Raw genomic sequence first — 13,905 nt, 5'->3', positions numbered from 1 at the left:
GAGCAGCCTTTGCCCCATCTTGTGCCCAAGGGGCAGGCCAGAGGAAAGAGCGCTTTCTGGATGGCCCCCTCATCCCCTCAACGATGGAGTGCACACCCCAGAACCCCACCCTCACCTGGGGGGGATACCCTAGGTCAAGGCTCCTGGGGACTCACCTTTGGGGTGGCCCCGCTCAGCACGGAGCCTGTTCCCCATCTCAATGAGCTGTTCCTTCTCCAGGCGGAGGCTGAGGATTTTTCTGGTTGCTTCCTTCAGTTTCCTCTGCAGTCGGTGCACAGATAAGGCCTGTGGGGGCTGTGCCCCTGGCCGGAGGTGCATGGAGAACTCCCCCTGGTCCTCGGTCTGAGCGGGTCCTCCGTCTGCAAGGCCCTGTAAACCCACGGGGCACACAGCCCCGTCAGACAACGCACCAACCAGCCCTCTCTTGGGAAACAGGGTGAACGGGATGGGGGCGCGGTGGTGGTGGCCGCCCTGCCCAGGGGGCCACCCGAGCCCCCTCCCGGAATCGGTATGGCAGTCTGCACCATGGGGAGTGACGTCCTTCCACAAGGAAGACAAAGGGCTCGCTGTTCCTGGTGCTGTAACTGTAGGAAGGATGAACGACGAGGCTGTCCCTTCTTTTCCACAAATGGGACAAAGGCCACGAATCCCCTGGCCAAGGCCTGGCCTTGGTTCCCCTCTGCCCAGTTCCTCAGCCCTTTCCTGCTGGGCCTGGGCCCCTGGAGGGGGTGCAGACCCCAATCCGTCCTCGCCTGTGAGACCAGAGGCCCCTGAGCACGCCCCCCCCCCCCCCCCCAGGTTCCTGCGTGAAGACAACAGAGACCTGACTGACGCCATTAGCACAGCAGCTCCCCGCTCCCGGCCTGGGCTGCGCCTGGTTCCCTGCCTCACATCAACTTCCAGCAGTGCCCCCAGGGCCAGGAGGGCTGCACCACGCTGGGCGCCTGGCTGCGTGGGGGCCTGTGCTGGAGCCTAGCCCAGTCCTCCCGCCACAGTGTGGTCACTCACTGTGCACTAGCCCCCGGGCCTGTGCTGGCTGTGGCCCCTCTTCGAGAGTCCTCCCTGCCTCACACCCTGCCTGGGCCCCACCTGCCCCTCTGGCTCACTCCTTCCACCTGCCTGTTGGCTGTGGTCTCCCAACGTCCTGAAGGCCACAAAATAAGAAAGCAAAGGGGGCTGAAAGCGGGAAGCTCATGTGGGGGTCTGCAGAGCTTCCCTGCTCCCTGCCCTTCTGCATCCCGGGCCTGGGCCACACCTTGGATCTGAGCCCCAGGAGGCACTGTGCTGTCCTTGCTCAGCACAGCCATGGTCTACACCACCACTCCCAGGAGTACAGTCACAACAGAAGGGAACATGAGAAACCAGTGACACCCAGGCCTTGGCACACGGGAACAGACACCCTGCTCTGCCCAACTGTTCCCAGCACCTGGGAGAGGCCATGCTGTACCCCGTCCTGGCTGCACAGCTCCCGAGTCCCTGGAACAGGCCAGCACACCCTGTCCCGCAGGCTTCCTGGTGTGCCTTTCCAGGCTGGCAGGTGCCCGTGCCCTCCGGGTGTTACTGTTCTTCAGTGGGAGCCACGCTGCCAACAGCCTTCCGGTGCCCCTGGGCTTGTGTCACAGGTTAGTGTAGGACCAAGGGGGGGTCATGGAGATGACACAGCAAAAGGATGTCTGCCCGTGTCTTGGAGGGCTGGTTGCAGGGCAGCCCCAGGGAGGCCTCGCTGCAGGCCTGAGCACCCCAAATCCCCACTCACTTCCCCAGCATGCAGACCGCTGCCTGCTCTGGGAGCAGCCCCTTCCTATCCCCGGCCGTGCGGAGCAGTGGCTTGCTCACAGTCTCACCAGGACAAGGCCACAAGCCCCACCTGGCCTGGGAGAAGCCGGGCTGACCTGGAGGAAGGGAGGTCGGCGGCTCTGCACACCCTCAAGGGGCTGACTGGGAACTCTGGGGTGAGGGACAGTGACGCCCCAGAAGGCCTGGGCAGCTAGCTGGGATACCAAGCCCGGCTCCTTAAAGGCCCAGGTCCTCTACAGGAGCATACTGTGTCTCTTGTGTTATTTTAAGTGAGAAAAAAAAAAAGAAAAAGAAAAAGAAAAAAAAAAATACCGAAAACAGAGACTTTGCAGACTTCCGAACACTCAGAGATTAGGAGAAAATTTCTTCTTCAAAAGCAGACCTCTTGGGCCGGCCCGGTGGCGCACTCAGTAGAACGCGGCGCTTGGGAGTGCGGCGGAGCTCCCGCCGAGGGTTCGGATCCCATATAGAGACTGGTCTGCTCACTGGTTGAGCACGGTGCGGGCACGACACCGAGGGTTGCGATCCCTTTGCCGGTCGTGGTGTGGGCGCGACACTGAGGGTTGCGATCCCGTTACCAGTCACGAAAAAAGACAAAAAGGAAAAAAAAAAAAAAAAAAGCAGACCTCTTCCCCCAAAGATGGCCCCTGTCATGACCAAGGAGCCTGCCGCTGTCCCGAGTCTTCATGCTGGTGCCAGGTTGCAGGGCTCCGTCAGGACCTTCATGTCATTGATCTTATTGTACAGGAACGAGAGTACGGCCTCCGGGGGCTCATGTCCTAGTCACCGTGACTGTGCACCCAGTGATGCGGGGGATGTGGACTGAGGATTCCACCACTCTTGGGTTCGGTTTCTAGTTGAGTTTTATTTCGTAAAACTATTTGAGTTTTATTTTGATGACTCCGAAGTCTTACCCCCAAACAAAGATGTTACAACCTGAGACATATTCAGGAGTGTCTTCTTAACTACTGCGTGCTTCAGGGTCCACCTGGCACCCCCAGGAGGAGCGGCGGCCCCGATGGCCCCCCTCACCTGCGCTGCTGATCCCAGCACCTTGGTGAGGGAGGAAAAATGTCTCAGTGTATCTGGGCATTTGTAAGGAAACAAGAAGGGAAGTCTGGTTTGCTGGAATGTCTTAATGACATTCACAAGTGACCGACCTCAGAGAAGTCGTCCGGGAGGCGGAGGCCTGAGCCACGGCGGGTGCTGCACCACTTGGCTCCCACGTGGTGGCTCCAAAGCTTCCAGGCAGAGCCAATGGAGATGTGACAATGGCTAACACCGCCCCCCAGTGGATCTGGGACGAGCTCCCCACGGCTAGGCGCAGGGCAGGAAGGCTGGGGGAGGAAGCGAATTTGGAGTTTGGGGGACCAGGTGCAGCTGGCATGGGTGGTGTGGCCAGGGGAGCAGACAAGGCTGGCCGGGCCCCAGGTGTGGCTGCACAGGCCAGCTCAGGCCAGGCCTGCCTGGAGTGCAGGGCACCCCATCTATCGTCCACCACTCTCTCCCTCTGCGGAGGCGCCTGTGTGGGGACTATCTAGGGGGTCACAGAGCACGAGAAGTGTGGGAATGCAATGCCACCCACGCCTGGTCCCCAGAAGCCACAGTGGCAAAGACTCCTTGCTCCTTGGCTGGGGCAGGAGATGGGGGGCTACTTCTGACAGAGAAGTTATGAGAACAGGCCGAGGGGCTGCCATGCCCCCTTCCCCAGACCCCCATGTGGACAGGCGGCTGAGGCTCTGCCATCAGCCACCCATGCCATGTCCTCGCTTCCCTGAACTGCTTGAGTAAGCTGGAGACACTGCACCACGTCACATCTGAATACCTGTTTGTTCTTCCTGAAAACAAGGGGCCTGGATGCACACACAACTTAATCCACAGTCCACACGCAAATGTCCCCAACTGCCAGCGTCCAGGATCCCACGTGGCGGCTGTGCCAGGTCTCCGGTCTCCTGGCCGGGACACTCCCTTGCCTCTGTTTGTGTTTTGGGGACACTGACGTGCTGGAGTCCGGGCCAGCTCATCTGCAGCACATCCCTCTGCTGGGGTGTCAGCTGCCTCGTGCTCGGCGTCAGGCTCTGCGCTTCTGGCGGGGACCCAGGAGTGTGTGCTCAGTGTGTCCCGCCCGGGGGTGCCTGGTGTGGTCTATACCAGCACTGGTGATGTGTCCAACAGGCTACCCCACTGAAACGGGGCTATTTTCCCTTGAAAATTACAAAGTAAATTGGGGGATATCCAGTATTGAATGGAGACCATACGAACATGCTGTCTTCTGTCAACCTGTGCCTCTAAGCCCAGCGTGCTGTCCCGCCCGGGGGTGCCTGGTGTGGTCTATACCAGCACTGGTGATGTGTCCAACAGGCTACTCCACTGAAACGGGGCTATTTTCCCTTGAAAATTACGAAGTAAATTGGGGGATATCCAGTATTGAATGGAGACCATACGAACATGCTGTCTTCTGTCAACCTGTGCCTCTAAGCCCAGCGTGCTTCCACGAGCGTCTGTGGCCACGGCTCCTTTCACGTCTCCCTTATTTATCTGTTTGTCTGTGTCAGGATGCACCGTGGCTTCCTGTTGAACTCAGTGGAGTGTAATCTTTACTACAATCACTTACTGGCCTCGACCTGGCCAGTGGGAACCCCCTGAGCTGGTTCCCATATTCGTCCAACATGTTTCCAAGCTGGAATCCTCTGTCACCCAAGGAGCCCTGGTTCCTGGGTAGAGCAGGGAATTCCGGAACCAGACTCTGGGCACTGAGCACTCGCTGCTGCCGTGGGTGGACGCTTCTAGGCCTTTCAGGGGACGGTGCCAGCAAACAGATGTCATTTATGCTGAGGACTCCAACCCCACCCCATCCCCGGGATCCCCGTCTTCCTGGCCTCCCTCTCCCAGTGGTGAGCAGCCTGGCACCAGCACCCTTGCCTGCAGGGGTCAGGCATGCTGTCTGACAATGGCAGTAGCTTTGGTGGACCTTGTCTGGGTGCAGGGACTGGCCACCCAGGGAGTGACCTCAGACCTCACCGAGGTCACGGGATGCTCAGGACTAGAAGGAGCAAGACTGCCTGACCACTGGGCAGTCAGGTGTGGACACGGAGGCTTGGAGAGCTGCCCACCCATGCTCCCATGCTTGGCTTCGGGTCTGTCTGCCATGAAATCTCATAGCTTGATTTTAAATTCTGCTTATTTGCATAATTTCTATGCCCTTCACTCTAAACAAGTGGGAAGACAGTGAATTACACAAGGGCTGCTAACAAGAGCACCCCAGGCCCCGACTGCCAGACAGCACCTGCAAGGATAGTGGGGGCTATGTGTGTGCTTGCCCCGCCTGCGGCACGGCCCAGCTGGGCTAGAAGCTAACCCTGCAGTGGCAGGACTGCGGAGGCCGGAGAGGGGACAGCAGCCACCTACCCACAGGCACAGAGGCAGCTCAGCGTTACACCGGCCAGCTCAGCACTGCTGGTGCCCAGTGGCCGAGCACAGCGGGACCTCAGGCTCCCGTGCCTGCCCCGCCACGTCTTCTCCCTCAGTAGCCCTTCATCTTTCTGCCACACAGAGGTGAACTCAGCCTCCTCCTCGGTTTGCTCGAGCCTGAGAAAGCCACGAATCGCATCTTCTTCAGTGTGTTCCTATCTGCAGCCCCCTGGCATCAGGCCCCCGGCTCGCCCATGCCCCGGGTACCTGCTCCCAAAGCTCAGCGCTGCGAGGGTACATGCACTGTCTCCATCTTCTCACTGCTCCTGCCAGAGAACGCCCAGTGCCTCCCAGACGTCATTTTACTGGCCCTAAAAAGGTTTGCTGATTGATAAGTCACCACAGGTCATCACTGGTAATCACAAGTCATGGAGATCACTGCAGATCACTGAAGGTAACAAAAGGTAACCACGGTCACTGCAAATCACCAAGGGTCACTGCAGGTCACTGACAGACTCAGGAGCACATCAGGCGAGGCCAGGCAGTCCGTCCGTTGCAACCTTTCTGTCACGGCCTCAGGGAAGAAGGGGCCTGTGTCATCTACATGGAGGTGCAGATCAGCACCCAGAGTCCTTTCCGTGGCTGGAACCTTGGCTCAAATGCAGTCACAGACCTAGGTGGGCAGTCGGTGCTGAGGGCCTGACCAGGACCAGGATGGGCGAGCCATGCCTGGAGCAGTCCAGAGCACCGCAGCAGCTATGGACTCTGCAGTGAGTGCCACGTGGCCCTGCTCCCCACGTGGCGTGAGGCAGGGCAGGGCCGCTGCCTGCAGATGCCCTTTCAGCAAGGGGCTCGTTTTCCAGGGAGCACGACAGCCCTCCTCGCTGTGCGAGTTTCCAATGTAAGTCGTGTTCAACTCAAGAGGAAGACCGAGGGTGGGGCTGCACCCATCAGCAGCAAAGGACCGGGAGTGAGAGCCAGCTCAGGACGGGAGCACGCAGGGGATGAGAGGGGCGGAGGCAGGGCTGCCTTCTGGGAGCAGACGTTGCTGCGGCTCCCACCAGAGCTCCCGCGCAGGCCCGGGGTGCAGCAGAGCGCCAGCAGGGATGGTGTGTTAGTCCCCTTCTGTTGCTCATGACAAAATACCTAGAACTGGGTACTTTGTAAGGAAATGAAATTTACTGCGTGCAGTTTCAGAGGCTGGGAAGTCCACACTCCAGGGAACACATCTGCTGAGTCTTCTTTGGTGGTGGCTTTACAGCAATGCAGGGGGTTCACATGGCAGAAAATGGCAGAGCAGAGAGAGAGAGACTGACCTCCTCATGCACTCTCCTTTTAAAGCCCTCAGAACCACGCCCCGACCACCCTTATTAACTCATTCACTATGCACAGTCCTACAATCTGATCACCTCGTCAAGGCCCCACCGTTCAATGACCATAATAGGATTCCCACCCTCAAGAGTCACAGGTGGAGACTAAGCTTCAATGAGGTGGGGGGTGCTCGATCTAGCAGGTGCTTCCATAGCAGGAGCAGGGACAGGCCAGCGGCAGGAGGAGCCAGTGGCCTCCCTGCACAGGGCACCCACCTCTGTCCTGAGGGCTGTGGTGCCCATGGTGTGCGGCTGCTTCTTGCTTGAAGGCTCCCCTCCTTCCGGCCGGGCTGTCCCAAGATACGTCCCAAGCTCAGCCACCTGCTTCCACAGCTCCAAAACTTCCAGATGCACCTGGTCCACCTCATGGGGAAGCTCACACTGGATGGAGCCCAGCTCCAGGGGTTTCTGCAGCACCTGCAAGGCCGTTTCAGAAGCAGCATTAGCGACCGGGCGGCAGGAAGGGCCAGAAGCACAAGAAAAGTCAGGATGCGGGAGTGCGGGAAGGCGAGGAGGCCCAGCGTCTCAATCTCCCTTCTGGCCAGACTGATCACCTGCACACGTGCGCCCCACCATCGCCACCGCTGCCCTCTGGCCATGCTGGCTGGCAACAGGCAGCTCCCCCTGTGCCCTGCACAGTGGGGATGTGGAAAGCTACCGCCAAGAGCCCACGCTCTGGACCCAAGGCTAGCTGGGCAGAGTCCGTGCGTGGAAGTGTTTGCACGGAGGCACAGGGCCTCACCCCCTCTTCCTAAGCCCTGGTCCCAGGTAGGATCTGTCAAAGGACAAATTTACGTCAAACTTAGTTTAAAGATTGCAACTGGCTTTCATGCAATTCTAGAATCGGGAAACGTGCCATTCCATAAAATACGATGTTCGATGAGCCGAGCAGAAGAGGTTGGCTTTACAGACAGAAGAGCCGAGGAAGGTGGAAACAAGAACAGAGAACACATCAGTTACTTTTCAGAGTTACTTTTTTCTTATAAGACGGGGACAGGAAGACAGAACAATAGGAAAATAACTGATTATTTAACATCAGGTTACTTGAGGACATCTTTTTGTGTAAGGATTAAGGCAGAGGGAACTTCGCAATCATGCTGATTGAGGATTTCAACTGGCCTGTTTGGAAACTGGCTGCTGTCTCACTCTCCTGATTTCTTGGAAGGTCAGACATCAACTTAGTTTGGGTTTGGTGATATGGAGCTTAGCAGGGGTGACTCCATTTTTTATTTTTAGTTTGGTCTTTTGGGGCCTAGTGTGGGAGCTTAGTCCAAAACAGTGGCCTCCGATAATTTTTATGTAACAAAACAAACGTCTCTAGAAAATTGCAAGTAAGCAGTGGGAGGTGTGGATTTTTCTCTTCCATTAATCAAAGGAGCAGCAATGGGGAGGTGGGTGGGAGGGCCGGAGAGGCTGTGGGCTGAGGCCGTCCAAAGGCAGGGGTGAGCTGGGAGCAGATGGGAGGCAGAGGAGGACAGAATGCTCGGAAAGGCAGGTCACAGGCCACAGGAACAACTTCGGTGGCTGCAGGTTGGCCATGAGATTCCTACCCTGGGGTCTCGTGTGGCCCCCAGAGCTGCCGAGCCAGCCTCTTCCTTCAACTGCTTCTCTCAGTGTTTGCTGATGCAAGGAGAGACAGGAACAGGCAGAAAGGAGAGACACGTGCCCTCTCCACACCCTGTAACGTCCCCATTCGACTCTCAGGAAGATAAAGTATTACTTTTCCTACTCCAAGAACTCCTACAGTGAGTTCCTTATGAATAATTTATTTTTAATTTGTCACATACACAAATGTAAACAATGTTAAATAAAAAAAAACAACACTTGGAGAACTTTTCTCCAGGATAATCAAATCATCTTTGATTACCAAGGTAAAATGAAAAGCTTTTATTTAAACGTCTGTTTCTTGTTTGCAGCGTGTAGGTGCCCCTGTGCATGCGTGTGCATATGTACACGTGTGTGCATGCACATGTGTGTGTGTGATTCCAAAAGCAAGCTGGAACTGGGAAATGGCAACGCTGAAGCCTCGTAGGTCTGGAGTCCTCCCTTCCCCTCATGTGTAGGTGCACGGTTAATCCCATAAATAGGAATGGGAAAGACGCACTTCCAGTCACAATAAGGCCTCAGACAACACAAAAACAGGTAAGTATGTGAAGTAAGCATATGTCAATTAGCCTGATTTAGTCGTTCCACAATGTAGACATTCTTCATAACACCACCTCACAACATAATTACATACAAATTTTATTTGGCATTAAGTAAGCAAACAAATAAAACAGAAGTCTCCTGGAGGGCCAGAATAAATAAACAAACTAGGCGTCCGATTTCTAGAGCACTGCCTGCTCCCTGTGGTAGATGGAAAGCTCAGAACAATTCCTGTGTTTCCAGAGGGATGTTCTGCTGTAGAGAGGGGTCACAGTCCACAGGGAAAGTGTGATTATGTGTTTATGGACTTAAAAGGACATGAAAATTCCTCTTTATGTTGCCTCATAAGAAACACGCGTACAGAAAGCAACAGGACAGTATGACCCAAAAGCACAAGCAACAAGAAAAAAATAGATAAGCTGGACTTGGCCAAAACGAAGGATGTTTGTGCTTCAAAAGACGCCATCGAGAAAGTAAAAAGACGAACCACAGAATGGGAGAGAAGTTTAGCAAATCATGCATCTGATAAGGGACTCGTATCTGGACTATAAAAAGAGCTCTTACAATTCAACAATAAAAAGACAAATAACCCAATTAAAAATGGGAAAGGACTTACATAAACATTTCTCAGAGAAGATATACAAATGGCCAAGAAGCCCATGGAAAGATGCTTGACATCATCTGCCAGCAGGAAAATACAAATCAAAACCACAGTGAGATCACACTTTGCACTTGCTGAGATGACTAGAATCAAAAAGACACAACACAGCTAGTGTCAGTGAGGTCCGCCGCCGGCAGACCCGAACGGCCCTAGCCTCGTTCCTTTTGGTGGGCGAGCGAATGGCCCGGATTCCTCTTTCCCTTCAGTCCCCTTTGGAAGGAGACGGGGGAAGAGAGCCGTGAAGAGAGGTGAGCACAGCCACCGGCCCCAACCAGCCTGTTAAAGGACACTCAAACGCAGTTTATTATCACACAAGCACTTGCTTTTAAAGGCAGATGGGGAGGGGAGATTCTTTGCATCCTCCAATCAGCTTAAAGGTTACGAGAGCATGCATCCTGTCTCAATGCCTAGCTATTGCAACCACGCAGTGTTCACGAGCGCGGAAGCGCGTATTTGGCCAATAAGGGCTAAGGCAAGCTTCCCACAGACACCCCCACCCTACTTCCTCCCCGTGGCCAATAAGGGCTAAGGCAAGGTTCCCGCAGACACTCCCACCCTACTTCCTCCCCGCGCTGTCTTAGGCTGCCACGTTAATACGCCCTTGTGGGCCCATAATGGCGCTGCTTGTAATGTCACTTAAGGCGGCGTTAGTTTTTAAGGCCCGACAAGGAGGTAGAGAAACCAGAACTTTCGTGCACAGCTGGTGGGGTGTAAAATGGTGCCGCCGCTTTGGAGAACAGTTTGGTGGTCCCTCAAAGAATTAAATGTAGAATCAGCATCTGACCAGCAATTCTACTGCTAGGCACACACCCAGAAGAACTGAGAGCACACGTCCACGCAGAAACTTGTACAGGAATGATCACAGCAGCATTATTCACAATAGTCCCAAAGTGGGAACAACCCAAATGCCTGTTGGGGCACGAACGGACACAGAAAGTGTGGCCTGTCCATACAACGGAATGTCATTTGGCCAGAAAAGGAACGAGGTTCTGACACGTGCTACGGCGCGGATGGGTCTTGAGAACATGATGCTGAGTGAAAGCAGCCAGTCACCAAAGGCCACATACTGTGATTCCATCTACATGAGGACACTAGAATAGGCAAATTCACAGAGACAGGGTGGGACGGCGGCCACCAGTGGCTGGGATGGGGGAAATGGAGAGTCACTGCTTTATGGGTACAGAGTCCTATCTGGAGTGGATAAAAAATTCTGAAAATACATAAAGGTAATGTTTACACAGGAATGTAAATGTATTAATGCCAATAAACGCCACAATTAAAAATGGTTAAAATGGTAAACATTCTTATGTATATTTTACCAAAATTTTTTTTAAAGTAAAAAAAAGATACAAATTTGTAGAATCAAACCTGGGTATGACCCTAGCCACATGCATAATAGGACAGGATTTTGCTAGAATTCGTGCAGCTGTCACGTCCCCCTAGTACGATTACAACTTGACCCCCAGAGAGGCACAAGCTGAGGAGACTGTGGAGGCCAGCGCTCACTAGGGCACGAGTCACAGTGCAGCTGACGGACACGCGGGTCACAGAACTGAGTGCTGGCTGCTCCGGGCGCCGGGGTGCTGGCAAGACTGGGACTTGCAGGGCATGTCCCGAGTGGGCAGGTGGCGTCACAGAAGCCCTGAGGCCCCGCCTGGGCTCCGTGGGCTCTGCCCGCTGACGCTGCCCTGTCTTGGCCTTTTCTCTCGTTTACCAGATTCTTACTGTGCACCTGCCATGGCCACACGCAAGATAAGCCAGTTATTCCTCACAATATCACCTTCCTCAGGAGGAAACGGGCACCGAGAGGTCCCTCAAGGTCACGGCCAGCAGGCCTGAGAGCCCACGTGCATGCCCACCGCAGGCGCGGCTCTCTGGCAGGAAGACCTGCACAACCCCACGTGCCAGCGGCGGCCTCACCTTCTGTCGGAGCCGTGTCACCAGCAAGTTCAAGAGATGCACTCTGTCTCTGAGCTTCCTGAGTGCCAGTCCAACGCACACCTGACCAGCCTGGACGGATCCTCCTGTAGAGAAGAGTGACTTCTGTCAGGCTCGAATGCTGACAACTAAGGAGGGCTCTGGGGACATGAACATCGCCTTCATCTCCGCCCTCCCCCACGGAGGCCTGCGGCACCTGCTGGCCGACTTCAACATGAAGACAGTGTTCACTGCAGTCACCGGGTCTGGGTCAGTATGAAGATGAGAAATGTGCTGGACATAAAGTGTAATCCTTATGTAAAGAAATCAGGAATCTTTGCAGGAAAAAACCCAACCTTACCATGTAGCGTCTGATAGAGATCACACACTCTTGTCTCTCTGTTTAAATACGGGGCCATTGGTTTGGAAATTATGAAAAAAGATGCCCATATAACATATGGGTCAAAGAAGAAATCACAATGGGCATTACAGAGTATTTTTAAGTGAATGATTATAACGGCACTGCTTATCCAAACCTAAGGAGCGCATCTAAGGCCACTCTTTCAAGAATGGCTTCGGGGCTGGCAGGTTGGCGCAGCCGCTCAGAGCGAGGAGTCAGAACACCAAGGCCAATGATTGGGACCCCCATACTGGCCAGTGCTAAGAAAAACCCAAACAAACAAACAAACAAAAAATTAATGAGCTGAACATTCATCTCAAGAAGTCAGAACAAGAATGACCAAATTAAAACCAAGTAAAGTAGAAGGAAGGAAGAACTAAAGTTACTATCAGGTATTAATGGAAAAAAATGTATCACAGAGGAGCCACAAGACGATCGCTTGATTGTCTGAAAAGGTTTAAAAAGAAAGAAAGAAAAGATAAATCCCTGGTGAGACTAAGCAAGAAAAAATAAAAGAGCACAGAAGCAGTTGACCAGTGTGACGCGTGCGGAGGAAGCGTCCTAACCTTAGAGCCCACAGACATTTAAAACTCACAGGAGGATACTATGAGCAAGTCGAGGCCAAAAATTTGAAAATTTATTTTATTTTTATTTTTATTTTTTTTCCTTTTTGTCTTTTTTCGTGACCAGTAACGGGATTGCAACCCTCAGTGTCGCGCCCGCACCGCGCTCAACCAGTGAGCGGACCGGTCTCTATATGGGATCCGAACCCTCGGCAGGAGCGCCGCCGCGCTCCCAAGCGCCGCACTCTACCAAGTGCGCCACCGGGCTGGCCCCAAAATTTGAAAATTTAGATGTAATGGACAATTTCTTAGTAAAATGTAACATGAAGAAAATGATGCACAAAAAAAGAAAATCTGGATAGTCCTATAACTATGAAAAAACTGAATTCACAATTTAAAACCTTCCCACAGGGGAAACACCAGGCCCTTGTGGTTTCAAAGTTGAATCCCACCAACTGTTTAATGGAAAATTAACATAAATCTGATACATCTTCAGAAAACAGAAAAACAGGGAACACCTTCCAACATATTTCTGAGGCCAGAATAATCTTGATTCTAAAACCGAACATAAACATTATGAGAAAGGACAATTACAGGCCAGTCTCACTCAAGAACACAAATGTAGTAATTCTCAGTAAAATATTAGCAAAACAAATCCAGCAACACATAAAGAGAAGACTGTACACGGCATGTTGAGCTCACTCCAGGACCGCAGGGCTGGCTGGACGAGAGGGAGCGTGTGATCCCCCTGTTCTCCCTCACCGCAACTAGACGCCCCGGCCCGAACACAGAAGCCACTGAGGAAGACTCCGAGAGGGACGAAAGCAAGGCCAAGCGGCGAGGGGCCTAGGGACACACGGGAGGGGCCTACAGTGCACTCCTTGTCTTTGACGCTGGAGCAGCACAACACGGAGCTCCGACCGAAAACAGGGTCCAAGAGGAGCCTGCTCTCTGGAGCCAAAGCTCCAGAAAAAGGGAGACCCACAGGTGCAGCCCTTCTGTGGACACCTGCCACCCTCCAGACAAACACCTGCCCACTGCCCTGCACCGTCCTGCCTGCCTCCTGCTCTGCACAGAGCGCAGCACCCCTTCCAGGAGGAACGAGCGGGCAGGAGCCTTGTGTGAGAAGCGAACTCTGGAGCGAAGGCTACCCAGGATTTGGCTTCTTGGCAGCTCAGGCGGGCAAAGCAGAGGAGCACTGCAGAGGCTCAGAAAGCGAATGATGCCCCCACCCCAGCCCGAGAGAGCAGCCAGGATATGCATGACAAACCTAGGAAAGGTAACAGTCTGAGAAAATAGAAGGGAGAATTAAAACAAACTTAATCAGAACTAGGGTTTCAAGACACGACATTCAAATTGTCCATGATACAATGAAAAATGACTCGCCATGCTAACAAGCAGGGAAATCTCAACTAGAATGACAAATGGCAACACCAAGGTGACACACACGTTGGGACTATGTGACAAAGACCTTAAGGCAGCCATCGTAAAAGTAACCCAACAAGCAATACGATACACCCTCAAGCCATGGCAAAATGCAAGTTTTTTTTTTTTCCTTTTTGTATTTTTTTCGTGACCGGCAGCGGATCGCAACCCTCAGTGTCGCGCCTGTACCGGACCGGGACCGGCAACGGGATCGCA

The 13,905-nt window shown here is 53.8% G+C and overlaps 1 protein-coding gene across 1 annotated transcript in view; it reads right to left on the bottom strand.

Moving 5' to 3' along the window:
- Positions 1–13,905, bottom strand: part of CCDC57 (coiled-coil domain containing 57) — a 119,117-nt gene that overhangs the window by 67,779 nt on the left and 37,433 nt on the right. Inside the window, exons 12-14 of the mRNA XM_008576304.1 lie at positions 11,305–11,424; positions 6,795–6,995; positions 156–369 (exon numbers count right to left, since the gene is read on the bottom strand). Of these exons, the coding sequence (XP_008574526.1) occupies positions 156–369; positions 6,795–6,995; positions 11,305–11,424 (535 nt within the window). The remainder of the gene's footprint in view (positions 1–155; positions 370–6,794; positions 6,996–11,304; positions 11,425–13,905) is intronic.

The sequence above is a fragment of the Galeopterus variegatus genome, unplaced genomic scaffold, assembly GCF_000696425.1.
Source record: "Galeopterus variegatus unplaced genomic scaffold, G_variegatus-3.0.2 Scaffold1322, whole genome shotgun sequence".
NCBI classification, from domain to species: Eukaryota; Metazoa; Chordata; class Mammalia; order Dermoptera; family Cynocephalidae; genus Galeopterus; species Galeopterus variegatus.
The sequence above is the reverse complement of the archived record's forward strand: the minus strand, read 5'-3'. Positions and strand labels throughout refer to the sequence as shown.